The following is a 21,538-nucleotide window of genomic DNA, read 5'->3' on the forward strand; positions in this document are numbered from 1 at the left end:
GAGAGCTACGGATGGCCAAGCCTTCACTGAATGGACTTTCATTTGAACCATACCCAGAGAGAGGAAGCTTGGTTGACTCTGGACTTTAAGAGTTCATATCAACTTGGTAACTAAATGACCTCAGGGCAGGATTAATATGTATGGGTAGGGAGCATTTGCAACTCTGCCTAAAGCTATCTCACTCCAATGCTCTGAATTGTCCTCCTGAGGATACTAGCTCTCTCCTTTGGCTGTATAGATAGCTTTGCTTTCTAATTTAGGCATGAATAAGCTCCTTTTGAAAGCTTTGAATTATATTTTTGTGAGTGAGATACTATATAAGTCTGTGTAGCTTTGGCTGGGACATATCCCAACAGATTTGGGCCCGATGGAACCACATTAAATCAGAGTATTTCAGAGATATCCATTCATCCTTCAGGAGCTAAGACTAGAATTTAAAATGAAAAATTTTGGATCTAAACATACCAGTGGCATTTCTTTAAGTTCTCTATATTTTACAAACATTTTCTCTTTAACTCTGTGAAATTTTCTAATTTGACAGCTAGATCCATAAACCGTCACGACTATCTTAATGCTATCAACACTCTTAAGTGCAGTATGAAAGCTCAGTTCATTGAACCATCAAATAATATGACATAAGACCTAGTCCTGTTAATCATCATATATATATATACATACATACATACATATATATATCTAGAGAGAGGAGCATATGTAATCCATTGTACATTCAGCCTGTCAAAATGTTTTAATTATTCAGTCAGAACAGTATGAATGCATGAATCATTTCAGTGTTCACCACACAGCAAGTTAGAAAATGGTCTTGATGAAATAACTGCATAGGAATTTTTAAAACTATTACTTTTAAATAAAATTTGGGGTATAAGTAAGGAAGGCATAAGCAGGTATAAGTCAGGTCTAGGACTGCTCAGAAAACATCATTTTTTCTGCCCCCTCTGCTAAGCCCTTTCCAGTTCAGATAATGTTTCCACTCTGCTGCAGGCTTCTGTCAGGAAATTAATGTCTAAGCTTGATGTCACCTGAGGACATCCAAATGAACCACCTGCCATCTTTGTAGCCTCTTTTCTTTCTAATGCTGTGTTACATCTTAACATTTCACATAACAGCTGTAAGACAGGCAACCTGATCTTATTACAAACTCTGTAAATATACTGCACCATACTCTATGGAACTGCACAAATGAGAGTAAGATAACATCACTCTTGAGGATTTTTTTGTGCTCTAAATGTTCTCTTTCACAGGGCAATGTACTGGGCAAAACTGTAGGCTTTGGCAACAGGAAACAAGATGGAAGAAGACTGATTTTTCTCTCCTTTTCCTTCTCGGATATTCTTGATTTCATTCTCTTCATAATATTTCCACCCCTAATGTTGCAGGAGGAAAGGGGACAGATGTTGTCTAGAGGGGATAATTGCAGGAGATATTTTGCATAACAGGGTGAGAATCTAAGCTATGAGATAGGACTATTTCTTATCTGGTGTGTTTGCAGACGAATGTATTAACCAGAAGTCCTTTAAGGTACATTAAGCTTGACAGCTGTCTTTCCTCCATTGTGAGTTTGGCACACGTGACTGCTGTGAGATAAGGATCCAGGGTGCCACTCACACTCATTTTAATGCCAGCTCAATCCTGACACTCTCCAGTGTCTAGTGAATTTGTAGTGAGATATCCTGAAGAAGTTTTCCTCTTCCCTCAGTTCTTCAAATGAACCTAATATAGTGTAAAGTGAGAGTTTATGATCCTAGAGAGAGATATACTATACAGACTAGCACAGCATAAAAAGGATCCAGCATCCCCCAGTGTCTCAACTCCGAGCCAAAGAGACTATTTCCTAATCAAAAGCCCTCATATTTTTCATTCTTTGCTCCTCTTTTGATAACAGAAGACCCAGACAAACAGAAGCAAATAGAAACTCTATTCTGCTGTTCATGCAAGCCTGTTGACAAAATGCCTCCCATAGGCTGCTTTCCACCAGCCCTGCTATTTCTTTTAATCCATTCAGTCCTGAAGAAGGATCAACTTAGGCAATTAGACAAGGGATGTGGGCTCTGAGGGATAATTGGATGACTTGCGTGCAATAAACTTCTTGCACTGTTTCTTCACTTTTTTCTTTTGGGCTCTTTGCTCATCCCTTTGTTTCTCATCATTAATTTTTTTAATCAAGTTTGCAACACCCTTGCAGTTATAGCAAGATAGTAATGTGACCGAGCAGCAAGAACCTGAACACCTACATTGCAGCTCCTGCTGTTTTATGCCTCTTTAAATTGTTCTGATGTGGTATCAAAAGGGATGCAGCAGTCAAGCTTCATTTTTGTATCTGCAGCACTGCTGAAGTTGCAGGGTGGGAATAAATAAGCTCAGATATCTTTGCCTAATCTCAGGTGAATCCTGTAAGAGAGCTCATATGAGGGGAAAAAGTATTACAGCAGAATTTATTTGGTTGTATTCTGGTGAATTGTGTGTGAAATATATCATAGCCAAGGACCTTACTGACATACATAAGGGACTGAAATGTATGAAATGTAATTATTACCTTTTTTTACCTCCTATAACCATCTTCATCCCCATCTTCATCTTCTTGTCATCTCCAAGTCCAAAGTCTGGGAGCTCTTTTTGCCTTGGGCACACAACGTCATTCTCATCCTGATGCTTCTAACTTTCATTTTCTCCTATTTTGACATGTCCATCTCACATCAACCACTTCCCTCATGTCATCCTTCTTAATATTATATTTATTTGCTGTATAAAATTGCCTTCCTCTGCTCTCATGAGTTTAAACTTCTCTTAGTTCTTTTATTTCCTGTACACTAGCACAATTTGTCAGACTGGATGCACAGCAATTTTAAATCACATACAAGTTTCAACATTTCCCTCTAACATTACAATATAATTCTCTTTTATAATAAATCCTAGTGAAATATTAATGATCCTTATGCTATCAACTATAAAAAACCAATAACAACAAAAAATAAAAATCTGATTTTACACTGCCTAACTTGAATGCTAGATTGTGCACCCAGCTGCTGAATGTGCAGAAGTCCTTTTCAGTGCTCGTCTGTAAGGAATAAAATATTGCAGCCACAGCTACCAAGATTTAGTTCAATCTGTAGGAATGACAGTTTTCTTTCTGTATGCCCACATTCAGCCCCACATGACAAACAGACAAAATGTCCTGTCAACCTCCTCTAAAAAGATGCTCAGGTAACACTGACATAATATGAAACCAGGACAGACTGTGCAGAACCTTGTGAAATGCTGTATGTTTTTTACAAATGAAAAACACCCATCAAAAACAAGGTCAAGAGCAGAACAAAATTTATTTCTCCTCTTACTAGGGAGATAAGTATTCAAGAGATAGTTGCCTTCAGATGAAAGTATGGAGGACTTTAAGACGGGATAAATACCTGACTGAGAAAGAAATGGAAAACCACTTTTCAGAGTTCTTGAATGACTTGAGGCAGCTCTGCTCTCAGTACTGCCTCAGTGAAGAGAACGTTTGAGTAGCTCAGGAAGAATGATGAAGGATGTGACTGTTGATTTGCTTGAAATGGCACTCCTGTGTTCTACCCAGAGAATATAAATTGGCTGAAGATGGAGTAATGAAATAAGAGGGTGAAAGATGAAAAATGTGATTAAACTAAGCACACAAAAGGAGTGATGTTGCATTTGTCTACAAAGAAGGAAAGGAAGATGGTAATGCTTTGTGTCCTTTCTGGTGAGATGTGGTGATAGATGAGCTTGCTTTGTTCAGTTCTCAGCAGCAAGCAGTTAACTTGCTGTTTTGTGACTGAGGAACACACATCAAAATAGTTTTTTCCTCCTTAGTATCTCAAGGGACACTCTCAGATAGATACTGTGAATCTCAACTGGTTTATGCATTTCTGTTGTACACCTTAGTACATTCAAGAGAACATGGAGGCAATAAAACAAAACATTTAGATTAAATACCAGGCAATTGTCTTCTCAAAAAAGAGCTATAAGAGAAAGAGCCCACATAATGCTGTTGAACACACCCCATTTCAACGTGCATTATGCAAGTGATAGAATACACCACAGTAAGAACCAATTTTGTGTACAGAGGAGATCAGACCAAGTGACTAACAAGGTCTTCTCTGTAACTGCAGAAAAGTTTCTGGAAGAATATCAACAGGTGGTTCTCACAAGCATACAGGTGTTAACCTTGGTGCCCTGGCCATGTTCCAGCCCAGGTAATTATACTTTTACACTTAAATTCTCCTTCCATACTGTCCTGGCTTGTCTCCACTCTCTGGCCCTGATTTATGTGCAATTAAAGAGCAACAGTGTGTCACTGTTGTCAGTGCAGGGAGTGGTGAGGGATCAGCTTCACCCCTCGGTGAAGGAGTAGTTATATTAACTACAAGTCCCTTTAAAGGTTATGGAGCTCTTCAGGGTCCTTACAAATATGCTCTCTAGCTGAAAGATAACCCTGTCCAGACCATCCTATTCATCATGTGTGCTTACAAAGAGGACAGCTGATTTTTCTATTATTTTTTTTCCTGCAGGTGAGAGTATAGCTAGCTCTCCTTTGTCCCAGCAAGCTCAGCAGGTAGCTTCCTCTCCCTGATCTCCATCCTGCAGCGCTCCTGATCTCCACAGGAGAGTTGCTTCATTTCCTCCTCTCTCCTCTCGTGTGCCCCTGCAGCTCCACACGAGATCCTGTGTCTCCTGAGCCTCCATTCCTGCAATGCACTCACCATCTGCAAATTCTAGCCCAGAATGAACATAGCAAGCTGGACTTTGAGAAATGCTTGGAAGCCTTTGTTTCAGAAGTCACTGCCAACACAGTATCATTTCTCTGAGTTATGATCTCTTTTTGTCCAAGGAAATCGTGCAGATGAGCTGCAGAACCTCGGTGTTGAAAGAGAGACACAGAAAATCCTTTAGCAAAAGAAAGGCAGTCAGAGCCACACGTCCCACACAGCAGCAATCCTGCCCTAGAAGAACTAAGCATGCATAAGGAGCAATCCAACAACACACACAGCTCTGAGTCATTTTTAAGGGTACTTTAAGATGCATCATTTTTGGTGGAGATGAATGCTGTAACCATAATACACAACCTGTGAATTAAAAGAGAAAAGGCAACTTCCTATGCAGCTTCCTTTATCTAAAGAAGAATCAAGAGTTATACTTTGTTCTCAGACTTCTTATTCAAGTTTTGGGAGTGTAGTAGAGAAAAAGACATGTTTTCAAAATAATTTCTGAGAAATTAGGTGTGTATTCTGAAATATGAAAATACAATAGGTAAAAAAAGCCAACATTGGTAATCATTCAAGGAGAAGTTCAATGACAACAATTATTTTGTAAGGTAATCCTATTATTTTAAATTTTCTTTTGATGCCTGAAAATTTTGAATCTCTTGTTTCATTTTCCTAGTATTACATGAAGTGATTCATTCATTTTGGTAAGATTTTTTTTGTTTATTTTTTTACACATGCGCACCAAACTCCTCTTTGAGCTGCATAGCATTAGAATGAGAGAAAATGGACACAAATAGCAGGACAGGAAATTCTGATATAAAAAGCTTTTTCTTTTTGCCTTTATTTTTCTAGCTAGCATGAAGCTGATCAAATACTGGAACAGGCACCCAGGGAGCTGAATGAAATCTCCATCCTCAGAGATATTCAGGACACAACTGCAGCCCTGAGCTACCTGACCTGACCAAACCCACTCTGAGCAGGGGGTTGGACTAGATGACTTCTGGAGGTCACTTCCTCTAGAGCACAGGAATTTTTAGAGATTTTCTAAATGCAAAAACATTTAGACAGACATAAACACATGCACATAAAAACTGTGTGACAGCTAAACACATTCTGGTATCTGCATTTCATTCTGCACATGGGCATGTGTTCTACTGAATGTGGACACACACATATGACACTCTACATAAAAGATGGAGGCATCTGAGCCATGAGAAGGAATAATAAAAAACACAAGTGTGAGCTCCAATAAAGTAGGATTATTTCTGACACTGAACGGTATGTTGGCTTTACCTATTTTCCTGCTAAATTCTGACATCTTGAGCTGCAGCAATTTTAACTACAGCAGAACAGTGCAACTAATGAAAGCTAATGAAATTCAGTCCACATGAACTGTTCAGTGTGGCGTCACAGGACAAACAACTTAGCTGTGGCCAGCTAAGCAAGACGTAGAGGACGTTTCTGAAATTCTAATTAGACTGAATTGAGAAAAATGGCCTCATGGAAGAAAAGAAAAAGATGGTCCTTCTCTAATTCACTATGCCCTCACAGAATGGGCATCAGGTGCATCTACCCAGTGTGATACATTTCACAACCGACATGAGCAAAGGAAAATGAACATTGTGATGGTTTTCCAGCTACTCACAGAAAAGGATCAGGGTACAGCCCACGGCACTTGGATTGCTCCAACCCACTATGCTGACTAACCAGCCACTGGTTGTTTTAACAAGGTACCAAATGGAAAGCTTTCCTGATACTACTCTACAGGGAAATCTTCCAAGAAGAAACAGGTTATGAAGCTCAACTTAAAATAGTAACAGAAATGCATTTGGGGACTGGAAATTACCTGAGTATGATAATGTAGACAAAACTTAGGTGAACAGCCCTACTAAAGTGAAAGGAGCAATTTCTTTTAATTGTACATCCTTTCACAAAATGCCTTTGCATAAATTCCCATAATTGCTCTTCTCCATGATCCCCCAAAGATTTAGACAAAAAAACATTACTTACAGCACTGTTTTAATACCAGGTTGGTTCTAGATGAACTATAAAGGCCTAATGTAGTAACTGCACAATCTTAAAAACTCTACCAACTCTTTTAAATTCCCTCTGTCATGTCTCTAATATTTTTGCCTCACTCGCTATATATAAAACCATACACATCCTCCATTTTCAATGTCTGTTTGAGAACTTATACTTTATCAGATACAGAGATTGAAAAAAACTCTAACAAGAGAAAATGCACGGAAAATTGTTTCCACAGAAAAGAAGCCTCTGTCTTAAGTACAGTTTTAAAAAAAGTTGGATCAATTAGCAATCTGTGAATGTTAGAAACATCTTAACAATGTCTCAAAGATGAAAGAGCATATCACAGAATGAGGAAAAGGGAAAAAATTAAATTATGTCTGCAGTCCTAATGAATCAAAGCCCAGAAGGTGGTCTCCGAATCAGCAGGTTTTGATGAAATATTAAGAAAAATTATTATTGATGAAAAATGAATAAGCTCTTTTTGATTTTAGCAACCTTTAAATCACACTTCACTAATTAAAATAGCTTCAGCACAACCCTCCATTCCTTGATGGGCATTTAGCAATCCTAAAAATGTGTGGGTTAATTTGACATTTTAGCCAATATGCATAGAGTTTATCTTAAGATGGCAGACAGAGCACAGTTTAAGATGATGTACAAAATAATACACAGCTAAACCTTCTTTTTTTCCTTTTTTCTTTTTTTTCACATTATATCCACTAACACAATTACAAAGTAACAACAGGCAACTTCTGCTTGTTTTCTCTGCAGCATAGTAACATATATTACCACTGTTAATGAGCCATGAACTATGTCTTGCAAAATAAAGACCAATGCTAATATTTTCTGTTTTCTTTGTTTGCCAGGTCAGAGCTCTTCCCATCCCAAAGATAAGTGGAAATGAGGGACATTAGTTCTCACATCCCTTGAAGTCTAATGTTAATTGTTTTTTTTTAAATGTTGGGAGTAGAAATTATGTGTTCTCTTTTCATCTCTGTTTGCACTGTGTTTCCTTTTAAATGGAAACCTAGGAATGAGGGAAGGCTGTAATCAACAATGAATTGTTGCACACAGAACACATTTCATTACAGAAAGCAATGCAGCTCAGGCATGCCATGCATTATTGTTACAAAACTATACACACAAATTAAAATGAAGCAAAATCTGCTCCTCTGCTTTTCCTTCCATAAATTAAGCCTTATATGTTATATCACTTTCTAAACTCCGGGTAGATGAAATTACCTATCCATTACAAATATGTCATCTATTTACCATAATAACATTTGATATATCCATCATGTAAGAAAGAGTGCTATAAACACATCAAATTGAAAAGCTATTTAAATGCCACTAGTATTTTAAAGAATGAAAAAAAAAATCACGGCAAGTAAGTCTGATTTTAGAAATAAGTCTGATGTTCTTCAGAAGTACCTAATCATATAAAATAGATCATGCAAGAAACCTTTCAATGTTTCACATCACAGTGTTTGAGCCTTAAGGAACAAGTTTTCAAACACCTTATAAACCAATTCTTTAACAATATATCATAAAGTACAAGGCAGTTAGAATATACACTGTTTTCTGAGTGATGAGTGGAAAAGCACTGTTTTTCAGCTTTCCAACCAAGAACAAACTGAAACAAGATCTTTCAGCAATTTCTCAGTTTCCAGGGCTGCCAGTGTGGTATGTTTCATACACATTCATTCAATGAGTTTACAAGATGTTAAAAGGAATTAACCACTTCCCCCTGGAACCTATATGAAGTGATGCTATTTTCCTTCCTGAAGCTCACTGCAGAGGATTCCTCCCCACAATTAGACTCCTCCACTTCCTCCAGAGACAATGTACTTTAACCATAAGGAGGAAGATTTGTAAGTCATGTAAACAAACAAGACTGGCCATAAGGATAAACAGTGTAGTTAAATATAGTTTGTCTCATCTGTAAAGGAGGTATTATTCATAAAAATAGAAAAGAAAGAAAACCCCTTCAAACTCTCCAATATTAGAAGAACATCCATTAAATTACATTAAAAATATAACTTTAATTTGCTTATTTAATTTTAGTAACTAAAAAGCCAAGATCCCATGAAAACAGAGGACTCTCTCCAAGCTCTTCCTGTGCATCCCTCCCCCATAACTACACAAATCTAAAATGAAAAACCCTAGCTCTTCAAATGCTTGGAAAGGAGAAGACTGAATCCTTCACCAAAGAGGAACAGATGGGTTGACTGGAGGGACATAAAAGACAAAAGGATCATAAATTTGTATTCTATTTAGAAAGGGCCACATTCAACAGCAACAACAAATTAAACTGATTAAATTATGGTGTTCAAGTGAGGCACAACATCAGTCTGCAATCCAAATTTTGGTTAGTAGGACTTGCAAAGAACAGATTTTAGCAGTTTACACCGGTAAGATCAAAGCACTTGATTTAATGAACAGGAAAGCCTTTGCTTTTTCAGCTTTGTGTACTCAAATATTCTTCATAATTTTCTCAGGATGAAGAACTTCAAGTTGCATTGATGGCATTAGTGGGAAAAAAAGATGTGCACGTTACACACACAGCTGGGTTTTTGGACTGCAGTCTCAAGCCATACAATAACCATTTGATGCCCAAGACAAGGTCTTTTCTAGATTTTGCATCATGTTTTTTTCATACTAGGATATATAATTATAGTTTTCTTTTTCCTTCTTTCTTTTTTTAAAATTAAATATTAACTTCTACCATCTGGGGAAAAAAAAAAGTAAAGGTTTTTCTCTTTTTTAATCCAAGCAACAAAACAACTGATCTATATTTGTGTACAAATTGTACTAATATACCAACAAAAATACTATGCATAATTCAGTTACAATGTATTTAAACTGCTAATAAATTGTATTGAAGTGACAGGTTTTGACCCCCTTTTTATAAACATTCTCTTATCTGCACTTAAAGGAATTAAAAATCACCCAGCTATGCAGATACCCCCAACTTCCAGTGGCGGGAGCCCATCCGCAGTCTCCCAGAACAGGGGCACCAAGGGCACTTTTGGGCGGGCCCCTCTTCACCTCCTGGTCCTGTAACCCAGAGCGGGAAGTTCATCTCTCTTATCTCTCTGTGCATTTGCCCACTGCAGCCATTTGCAGAGCTACTAACTCCAGCTGCTTTTGTGAAAACAAACAAATAGCTGTGGCACTTCAGACTGCGTGGCAGGCCAGCCGGAGGAGAGGGAAAGAGCAAGCACCACGGTTTCAGTGAGGCTGTGGCTGTGGTAAATGGAGAAAGACGTGGTTCTCACAACAGTATCAGTGCTTGGTATCTATTCAGAGAGAGACCAGGACTTTCAAGTAATTAAAATGGGAGACCTGAATAGAGTTCACTGTAAGTCTGCCATTTATTCCACCAAAGTGGTAACCCAAACAGGGGAGTGCAATCGCATACTTTCACAATAGGGAGCCTACATAAATCCTCATGAATTTATATTAAAACTTGTCTTATATTCTATCAAGATGGAAGAACAAAAGAAAACAACCAACCTAAGATAATAAAATGCCAATGCTAATAGTGTCTATTGGGTTCTAAATATACGGGTCTATGAGAGACCAAGCTAATTTTTAGGCAGTCCTGGGGGCAAGGATTACTGGCTTATAGGATGAAGGGTAGAGAAACAAAAAAACCCAATGTGTTAGCTCTAAAGTGAAATTAAACCCCATGAAGAGTCTCACAGAGGCTCTAACTAATCCTTCTCTGGGTTATAACAGACAGAGGAAGAAAAATACCACAATGACTTCCAAGTATTATTTTCAGTTTTACACATTAGAGAACTGCAAATAGTTCATTAACCCACTGCTCTCCAGGCAGCTTGCCTTGGAGAGTCTGATTATTCCATAATGGTATGTGTACCATTTCCTAGGCCAGGAAACTCTTTCCAGAAGTCAGATTCTCACAGGAATGAAGCTTTGTAATGCCACAAAAGAGTGACATTGACTGGAAGGTATGGATTTAAAACCTGTGACTATTCATTTCTGAAACATTACCGATTACTTATGGAGTTTGCAAAACAGGGAGGTCACTGCTCTGAAATGCCCGAGTATTCTCAACATTTACCTGCATGAGTGGTACCTTCCCCTGTAGCATGGTATCTGCAGGGCTCTGATGGCAGAGGGTGACGAATAGGGAACATGGGATCCAGGAGACAGGAAAACACTTCCAGATCAGCAAAGAAAAGTAAACAGAAGTAGGAGGGAAGAGCTTACTCATAATCTTATTCAATATATATTGTTAGCCTTCTGCACAGCTCTGCAGGCTTTAAATGTCACTGGATAGATGGTTTGCAGTGTCGTGGCCTTTCCCTTCATGAAAGTGCTCTTCAAGTCAACTTCCAGAACCATCAAAAATCTCTTCATCTAAGAAACATCCTAGCATTTGCAGGATGCATCACCCTGAGTAATAACTCCTATCTCTATCTCTGGTGGGCCTAGCAGTAAGCTCAAATTCCTACACATAAATGATCCCACAGACTTAAGAACACTCCTGTGACTGACACGACTAATAAAGAAGTTTAATATAGCTGCACAAGAGCCTGCTTTTTTAACAAATATTTATCCAAGCACAGCAATATAGTATTTCATAGCTTTCATGACCCATTCTGCTATTGCTAAGAGTCATTTTATATACACTAGAAAGACAGGGTCTGCTTATTTCATTTTTTACATATTCTTTTATTATATTAGAGTGTTTCTATGCAGTTTCCAGGTTTCATTACTCTCATGCCAATTTAAGCACAAAGATATTACTCAGAGAATCAAAGTTAACAACCTAATAAAATGTTCTCTCTTTCTTTTTGGAAAAGCAGCAAGCAAAGTATGTGACCCGACCTGAAAAAACACAATCTTGCCTCTTTGCACTGAGCAGATGACAGTTAAAGGAAGTGGGGTTATTTTCAGTTCCCAGATATTCCTTTGACATAACTTGATTCCACTCCTGATAGAAAATAAACCAGTTCATAAAGGTCTCCCTTCTAAAATGAAGATTTTTTTTCTTTTAATGGCAAAATGCATGCAAAAAGCATATGATTATGGTATTTATGTTTCCATTAAAATGTCCTCAGCAAGCTGGAGGAGTCTAACCTACTATTTTCAAGCTATTTAGATTTACAGCAGCACAGTGCCTATTTTATTTCAATTTTATTTCAATTTTATTTCAATTTTATTTCAGGACAATGCACTCCTGGTGGGAAATGATTACAGAGTGACAGCCATTAGGAGTTGTCTTTCTACATCGTGCTCAGCTATGGATGTCAGGTGATTGCCATAAAGCCCCACTGTATGGCATCCTTGTCATCTACATAAAAAGCAGTATTGATCAGTCATTCAGCTTCTCTTCTCTGTGATGCAAAACATACTAGAGACATTTTTCAGCTAAGCTGAAAGCCTTATTCTCAAGAACTATGTTCTTGAGACAACTCTGTCCCGAATGGTAAAATAAACATAGATTATACATTCCACCTCTGCTTCCCTCCATCAATGCCTAACATAGAAGTGAAAAACTTCTTAGCAGCCTGTCTCTTTGCTATCACCACATTGGATGGAGCTGATGTCACAAGGGCAGCTCATGTATATGGTGCTAGGCTGATCATCAATCTCTTCCAACATATTTACTTATTTGTTTATTTATTTATTGCTAGAGCTTCCTTTCTTCTGAGCAATAAACTCCTCTGTTAAGAAAGACAATCTGCTTTGATTCTCTAGGATAAAGAACAGAAAACAACTTTTTTTAGTGCTGCATCTTTAACTGATATAATCATGAAAAACCAAACCAACCAAACAAGCAACACTTTCCCCTCTAAACCCCACCAATATCCATTAATGAATGAACTCTGATGCAATACAAATCTGCATTAAAGTAATTCTAAACCAGTTTCAAGTCCTATAAGGATATATTTGAGTAGCATTTACTATTTACAGGCTGGGGCTTTTTTTAACAGCTATTGTCAGTAAAATTGGGTAAAACATTGTCACTTACACACATCTAGCTGTGCATGTCTCGAATGAGTGAGTTAACATCCTTTTCTCCTTTGCTGTATTTTGACATTATATGATCTACTTTCTATTTATAGAAATGGACAGACAAAGTTTAAGGAATAACCATGTGCTTCCTACCATTTTGTACTATCTGTCTGCACTGATGAGTAGTTTACATACTTGTCCTCCACTTTGCTATTCACTGTTTGCCAAGATACAGTTGAACTTACAACAGTTGGTGGCATGTGTTGATGAAAGTAATAGAGAAGTTGAGGGGATATTAAAGGAAAACAAACCCTGACAAGGCCTCACACACAGGAACAGTAATTCTCTTGCAAGTTACGAAAAAATTTGTCATAAGTGTTCAGCAATGGTATGCAAACTATTATAGAACATTTTGTTATGGGCTCTTTTGTAACAGGCTTTTAAATAACCTTTTGGACATATTTAAATGTCAAATTTTGTTTGGCACTGAGCACCAAACTTCAATAGAAATAACATTTCCCACATAAACAACGCTGCTTTTAATAGGAACGTGCTAAAGATTTGAGACAGCCTGGCCATTACCAGCTCCTGGCAGTTCAGCACGAGGGTAACACACTGAGTGATTTCCCTTTCCATCCACAAAGGCTGGAAGCAACTGTTTCTACTTGGGTAACCTCTGAAACATCTAGAAGAGAGGAAAGGATGGGAGGGTGAAGTAAAACACTGAAAATAACACTCACCACACGTTAACACTCATGTACACAGTATTTGAAGGATGCAGAACTGCAACCAACTATTTCCCATCAAATTTCTTGTAGCATTATCAGACTAAATTGGACTGCAGATAAGAGAGCTCCATGAAGAAGAGCCTTGAGCAGAGGCACTTACATGCTTGGTGTCAAAAGCGGCATCGTAGGAGATGCCAAGTGAAAGAGGAAGGTCTCACTGCTGGAAAGGGATAGCAAGAAAGAAGTTGCAATGCACATGGGGTGAGGGGACAGGTATTCTACAGATAAGGAGACAAAACAGTTAACAAGCAAGTCCACATGGTCACAGCTGATTCTTAGAACAATGTTCAGATGATGCTTTCTTACTTTATCTAAGATAAAGCCTGTAAAAGACAGAGCAGCCTTTGGGAAGGTACCTCAGCCACAATCCAGGCTCTCATGCTGAACATTACAAAGGTCAAGCTCCCAAACATCCTTCACACACCTCAAGGATGACTGAAAGCTGCTCCCTCACAGCTGTTACACCTCCTCCACGCCCAACCAGGTGATCTTTAAGATCCTTTCTGATCCAAACTATTTATTATATGATCCTGTGACACGCTCTTTCAGCACTAGGCCCGAAGTACAGACTCAGCTTCTGGGAGGGGTAACTTTGAGCCTGAGATTGTGCACATCACTGCAACATTCCCCAGAAGGTCGCCTAGATCCAGCTGGGATTCACTATCTCCACAGCTTGGCTGTTGATAAAGATGCAAGGAGAGAGAGGAAAGAAAACCCTGCACACCAGACCTTCATGCCTCAGACCCCTGAACAGGTATGTCAGAGTACACTTACAGCAAATAATAATATTTTTACATCTGAATTAAATATTTCTTTCTGGGTGTTTCTTGTCAAATGTGTCCCCTTTATCATGGGACTAGGGTTGGTTTTTCATGCCCCATTTCTAGTACCCTACTTGAATTTTATCCCTTTGCTCAGGCCCACTGTGTGTGCTGGGTCTTTCCTTTTGTCACAGCATGATCCAGCTGTGAGAGACAGGACCCTCCGTGCTCCAGGAGCAGCCTGAATGTACAAAACTACAGCACTGCTCTTCAGTCCTACCCACCTGATTAACATCAGATTCCCCCAGTACTCCATTATCTTCCACTTTACTCCCTCTCTCCTGGCTCTTTTATCAGCCACCACACAGAGTTAGCTGGGTCACGCAGGTCTCCTATTTTGCTGTGCCAGGTTTGTATCAAAGAACTTTTTTTTGTTGATGTGACATTGATGCCATTCAACTCCAGCATGAAACACTGCCTTTGGTCTAACAAAAACAGCCATGAGAGTCACCACGTGGCAGACATATCCAACCAAGCTATCTTGATTTCCAAAGGCACAAAAGTGCTGAAATGTCAGACACCTGGGTATACCAGTGCCAGCCAATATAAGGCCAAGGAATACAAAATTTCAAGGACACAGATGAAGCTGTCATCTTTTAATACTGTTTTGCTTCCTTCACTGAAATAATGTACCGATAATAAATAATAATAAATAATCCCCGATATATAAATTATTTTCATCTACTATGAAAAGTAGACCTTTTACACAATGCAAAAGAACAGTGTGATTGAGAAAATAAAAAGGCAGCTGTGCAACTGATTTTTAGTAAAAATGTATGCATTCCACAATGCATCTGAGATTTTGTTATTTGTCATATTAGAGGATGTATATTTATCAATATTATGTAAATAAACTTTGCAAAATAGATCAAGTGGAGGCTCAAATACAATACTCTCAGTCCTCAAAGACTTCTAGATATTTAGCTGAAATATATATGACCCCATCACCATCTAGAACAGAATATGCAAGGTGAATGCCACTGCTCATGTAGCAGCTATACAGATGTCAAACACTGCACACAAAGACACTGCTTTGCTGATTTAACTGAAAATTCAATATTTTTCTCCTGGAAAGAGTGAGGTAGAAAACTAAATGAATGGCTTTACTAAGAACTACATAAATAACTTCCAAATGGGTGAATAATATGTCTTGCACTAGGATTTTAGTGCTAATTTTTGTAGCACTGAGAAAATGCAGAACTACAAGTTTATAATAGTAAGCAAATAAAACAGGTGTATTTTCACTGTTAAAGCACAAAAAACCCTGTGAATTTTGCCTTTCACTATTTTTACTTTATGTTAATTTACATGCCTGCTTTAGCTTCAGGTTTTCAAATGAACTCAGAACTCCATCAGCAGAAATCAGAATTTTGCCCAGTTTCAGCACAAAAACAAGCAAGACACAGTTCAGATAATGTAACTGCAGGAAGACAAATCATAAGCTACAACCCAAGGAGTAACTCAGGAGTGAAGTGTAGAGTTTTCTCACTTGGTCTATACTTAATCAAGAAGCTCAACCTGTTAGACTGAAGTTCAGGACTAGAGTAGGAATCCATGTAAGCTTTACCCATTTTTGCTGTAACAACAGTAACCTTTTAGAGATTTTGTAACAGCTGTAAATAGATTGGAAATGTTGTATTCCACAAACATATCAGCTAGAGCTTTGACAAATAAGCAGGATTACATTAAAAATTTGAATTTAATTCTAGTGATACCCAACGTGATTCCAAAATTCCAAACCATCTGAAGAGAAGAAAATGTCATTGCTTAGCAGAAAACAACTTTCCTATCCCATTCTGTAACAGGTTTGTCTGAGTAAGTTCAATACTGCTCTACATAAAGGCTTTAAAAAGCCATTAATAAAAATGCAGCTCTGCCTATCCGATTGATGTGGACAACCATCTCCCATGACAAAATCAATACAAGGGCAGATTTTGAGAGGGTGTATTGATTGATTGATGTGTGGTGCCTACCTGTCTACAGGTGAAGACTTTGAATTCCGTGGTTTCTTCACTTGGGCGTACAAGGCTTCCACTGTCTGCCCTTCCCTCGGGCTCTGTGGTCGGGTGTTCAGCGTTATTGTGCCACTGTTTGGAGAGTCGTAGGCAGCGATCCCAGCATACATTGGATCCGCATCACAGCCAAACGTCCGGTTAAAATCCTGGATCTCTGCATAGTCACGTTCCCGAGCTTGTCTCTCTCGAAATTCTCGAGTTTTTGCTTGGATTCTGAAAAATTAAAAGAAGGCTGAAACTGATGGATGTCCCCCCTGAGGCATTTGAAAGCAGCAGTTACAGACGCTTTAGGTAGCCTATTTTAATGGAAACCAGTGAAGGTTTCCACTTTCAGTTTGTCATGAGGTCTCAAGTTTACCTTGGACATTGAAGCCTAGATTGAAACAAAGCTACAATCAACATTGGATTTCAAGGAGTATGTCTGATTATCCACTGTCTTTTGTTTCATTATTAGCTAAACAATGACTACCCATAGCTGCTGGTAAGCAGAGTTAATCTACTGTTTCATGCTTCTTAGGATGCCTATGCTATTACCTGGCCTGACACCATTCATATTGTATTGCACTCCATCAAAACTTACCAGATGTAAAGGTTCTAATGCATATATTTAGAGAGAAATTTTAATGTACTTTTTTAGCTTAATACCACAAAAATCATATTGTGTAGGGATAGGATACACAGATATATTTATGTTTGCATGCATGCAGTAAACAGCAGAAGCAGATTCTTGTATGATTCTTTTGAGATGTGCATGCTTTTAAAAATATATAAACAAACTGAATCTGGCATCTCTCAAAAGCAGGCTGCATCTTCTCAGAAAGTAAAAACATGTGCCTTGTGTTAAAGTTACAAATGAAAGGTGATGCTGGACAGGGCTTATATCTACGTGCACTAATTTAGCTGTATGATAAAAAGTGACAGATAGAAACAGATGACATTTAGGAATCTGACAAGCACAAATCGAGCACAGGTCATATTTTCAAAAGCACATAAAGCTATTACAAAAATTTGATCTGGGCTTCAAAGTCTCTTCAGTATTTTATAAAAAGTTTATGTATTGCACACATACAAGCACAGCGAACTGACCACACCCCCGCTTTACACTGCCACCCCAGGCCAATTTAATGCTCTGTCATCATCCCAATATGAAGCTGTCTCCTCCCTTCCATTAGTAAAATGTGCTCCTTTTTCATCTAATACAGCCTTGGCTGCAGTGTGACAGCATCCATCCATGCAGACTACAGCTCTGTGCATCTGCTGTGTGCCATTTCCAAAGACATCTTGACAAGAGCAGCCTATTCAAAGTCTCTGTCTTTTTTGAAAGCAAGACTTGATTCTTCTGAAAATAGAAAAGCCTTAAAGTTAGGTAACTTTGACATTCTTGGAAATTTTAAAATGACTGTGTCAAGATTAGATTTGCAAAAACAAAAGGGGCTACACAAAGGGTAGGATTCAGACTGCAAATAAAGACATGAGATCTTAGTGCCAGCAGTAGGTGAACTCAGAGCAGCTACGTGTGCTGGCTCCCCTTGCAGTGGCCAGGAGCTGCTGGCAGCAGATTCCAGAGTTAGGAACCATCCCCGTGTCAGAGAATGAAAGGAGTCACTTTAGAGACACTTTTGATACTGTTGCTTAGGTCTTACTTGGGAGCTTGGATACCCAGCCTTGACTGAGCTGCTCAAACATAAGCAGCTCTGGCCACCTGACATCCCCAAGTAATCCTGATGGACTTGGGGAGGCTGGGGAAGGACTCTTCCAGGTCATGCTGAAGTCTCAGAGACTGTGACAGCCCAAATGGCACAAGTCAGCTGTGTTCAAGCATGTGAATCCAGCCCTGAGCTGGTACGTGAATATCAGAAATGTCTCTTCCTTAGACTGAGTCCCAAACAAACTGTTCCTTTACATTAACGAAGATCACCCTGAAAAATAAGGGAATACAGGGATGGCATGGATACACAGACATGTTTTCCCCCACAAATCCTGAAATTATTGACCACAGATAGTGATTTGGAATACAACTGATTGACTGAATTACCTTCAACAGACAGAGCCATCTACATTGATAGTTCAATGACCCATTAACATGCCCCATGTTCAGTCACAGTGAAAAGAAAAAAAAAATTAAAAGTTCAATGTAAAATAACATAACTTTTTAATTTTGCAAATACAAAGTTATTTTCTTTACTGGTTGATTTTTATTTTAATAGGGGAAAATGGAAGTGAAAACTATAACACTAGTGAGAGAATTTTCCTCTGTAGTTTCAGCAACATCAGACTGGAATTGTTTTTTGTTTAATTTGCAGCGGAGAGGGACTCAAATTTAAATTCAAACCTCATTTCAAACAAACATGGTTTCTGCAGGTCTATTTAAAAAGAATTTAAAAAAAAAATTAAAAAACTCTTAAAACTCTTTAAAACTCTCGTATAACCCAAACGTCTTACAGCCTTAATCATTTGGAAGGTACCTATGTAGGAGAAAAATCACCTGTCCATGTTGATTCCTCTCACTATAGTTTACCTCCCAGTTTGTAGTCCAGTATTAAGTATTCTATGAAGAAATGTATTTCTCTATTGATATTTGTCCTCTGAATGGGAGAAGCAAAGGAAATTAGAAATTTCTTATGTATTGGTAGCTTTAATTTTCCTTTAAATGGACAATTTATCATCACATAAAGGAACACTGTCTGACACCAATTTGAAGGGAAAAAAATCCATGTATTTTAGATAACTAAAATTTCAGTGCATGAAATCAGACAGTATAATAATAATAATAATGTGGCATAGAGTAATTAAATTAGAACATTGAAGTGCTTATAAGACAAATTACCTGGTGGTTACAGGTGATATCTGCCTTTGTTACACAAACTGCTATGGGAGAGGGCAGTGAACTGCGACTTTTGACCATGAAGATCACATCACCCCTCACAGGTGCAGACATGAGTGTTCCCTGTTTCATGTGAGCCACCTTTCCTCCTGCATCTGCTTATTGGCTCTTTAATAGTTTGGATACTGAACCATTTGCAGCCAGAGAATTCAGGTTTTCCCATGCATGGCTCCATGACGGATACTTACTCCCATTCAAGTGGGAAAGAACTGATTGTTGAAGTGTTATGCAAGTAATTATGCTCACATCCACCAGGAAAATTTTTAGAGTACTTTCTACAATTGCTAATACAATGTATTAATACATTTACATAGTATTAAAAATCAGAGTCTAAACACATTAATCTTCCTGTTAATTATAAGCAAAGTACCCAGTAACTGTTTGTAATAACATTTAACAAATGATAACACTAAAATTAAAGTTATAAGATGTCCAACCCAAATGTGAAACCCAAAATATTCAGGTTTTTTTTTCTCTTAATTATTGTTTCGTGCTTTACATTTAAGTCAGTGTGCAAATGCTACCACTTTCACATGACAAAAGTATTAATATTTTGATTGCTTAACATATTTTTTAATATTGTTTAAAATATGTTTGGCTTTTCCTTTTCAAAGACATACCACATTTAAACATTATGTCTTTCAACTTGAAGGAACAACTAGGGAAAAATATGTAGGCATATTCTTGAAAAGAATAAGAGCTCTCAGCTGAATACTGTACTATCCTTTTTGAATTATAATAGCTTTTAACTCTGAATATATTTTTATATAAGGACCTGAACTTAATGTAATGCTATATTTTGTGTTGGTCCCTCTGTGTCCACGTGTGTGTATATGCTTGATAAGCCCTAAATCATTTGTTAGCATACACCACATCAAGTATCTATATGGGAAATGCCCGTGCAGACTGTTGTGGGGAAGATTAAAATGGTTATGTAAACACACTAGGCAGCACAGATGAGAACCTAAAACTCGCTCTGTGCTTCAGCCCTAATCAGCAACACCCCCGCTAATGAAATCCAGTATCTGGAGAAGTGTTTGACCACAGTGCTTTGGTTTCATAATGTGGATAAGTGTATTAAGCTGTCTTCACTGAATTGTTTTCCTTCATGACATGGCAGAATAAAAATGTGTATGTCTGAGATTTCACATCAGCTAATTTTGAGGATTTATGGACTTACTAAGGATTTTGTGAGGGTTTGATAATAACAGTAATAATAATGCTTAACAGTCACATAACTCTTCTCATTGTCACAGAATTTTTGCAAAAACTGCTATCAATTTTTCAGTGTTTAAACTGAACTTTTAAAAATACAAAAGCTATCCTAAGAAGTTTCTAAACCCTTCCTGCTGAAGTGTTAATACTGAAAACGTCAACAACGCACTGTCATACTTTTGAGACTCAAATTATAATGTTCAGTATAAACTATCCTCATGCATTTGTGTGCCATTCAATTCAAAAGCTAATGATAACTGCTTAAAATGACAATATTGTTAGCTGCAGAACTTCCTATAATTGTTAGAAGAGCTTTTCATTGCAAGCTAATCCAGTAATGATAGACATACCCATTGTACAGCAATTCCTACGCACATGAAATGGTGGTCACAAAAAGAAGGCAAAAGCATTTGCATGTCTGTCCCCAGCAAACAGCAGCTACCTTGTTCCCCTCTTAAAGACTGTGAGTGATATTCAGCTTTCAGATGAAGGCAACTACATTTTAGACATCTAAATTTAGATGTCAAGGTATGTTTTGAACTCCCAGGAGAGCTGGTCAAGATTCAGTCACATCAGCAGCTGCTGCAAGGTCCAGCACACAGTTCAGTTGAACATCTGCAACATGGACATTTTTAAGGTGAAGCCAGACCCTTCCTCAGGCTCTACCAAATGTGCTGAGTAGCTCTTCCTTGACCCAAAGGGCCTTTAGCCATGCAACTTATATGTGGGTACAAAGTAATTGTATTAATTTGGGATTCAATTCCACCCTGAGATATGTTTACATCAGCTCTCTGAACTAAACTAACTTTTTTCAGCAACAGAAAAGTCAGTCTATGGAGCTGGATGAGCTATTGTTGGTTAAAGTGAATAAGCAAAGCTATCAAAAGAAATCAAACCTAATTTCATCTAAAGTTAGGAGTAAAATATAAATATATACCAAATCCCCTGGGACCTTCAGTCTCCTTTGTATGGAGTTTTTCATATTAGTGATTTAGGTCCTTGCAAAAAAATCACTACTTATCTTAATTGATGAACACAGCATGGGAAGGATATTCATGGC

At 38.0% G+C, this 21,538-nt stretch overlaps 1 protein-coding gene across 14 annotated transcripts in view; it reads right to left on the reverse strand.

The window, feature by feature from the left end:
- PARD3 (par-3 family cell polarity regulator) overlaps positions 1–21,538 on the reverse strand; it is a 446,220-nt gene that overhangs the window by 81,116 nt on the left and 343,566 nt on the right. For all 14 annotated transcript variants that reach the window (XM_005518692.3, XM_088052266.1, XM_014248576.2 and 11 more), the window contains one exon: positions 16,338–16,592. In XM_005518692.3, coding sequence (XP_005518749.1) covers positions 16,338–16,592 — 255 coding nt within the window. The remainder of the gene's footprint in view (positions 1–16,337; positions 16,593–21,538) is intronic.

This window comes from Pseudopodoces humilis, chromosome 1 (assembly GCF_049639895.1).
Source record: "Pseudopodoces humilis isolate 2021_Gansu_Grassland_sample_001 chromosome 1, ASM4963989v1, whole genome shotgun sequence".
NCBI classification, from domain to species: Eukaryota; Metazoa; Chordata; class Aves; order Passeriformes; family Paridae; genus Pseudopodoces; species Pseudopodoces humilis.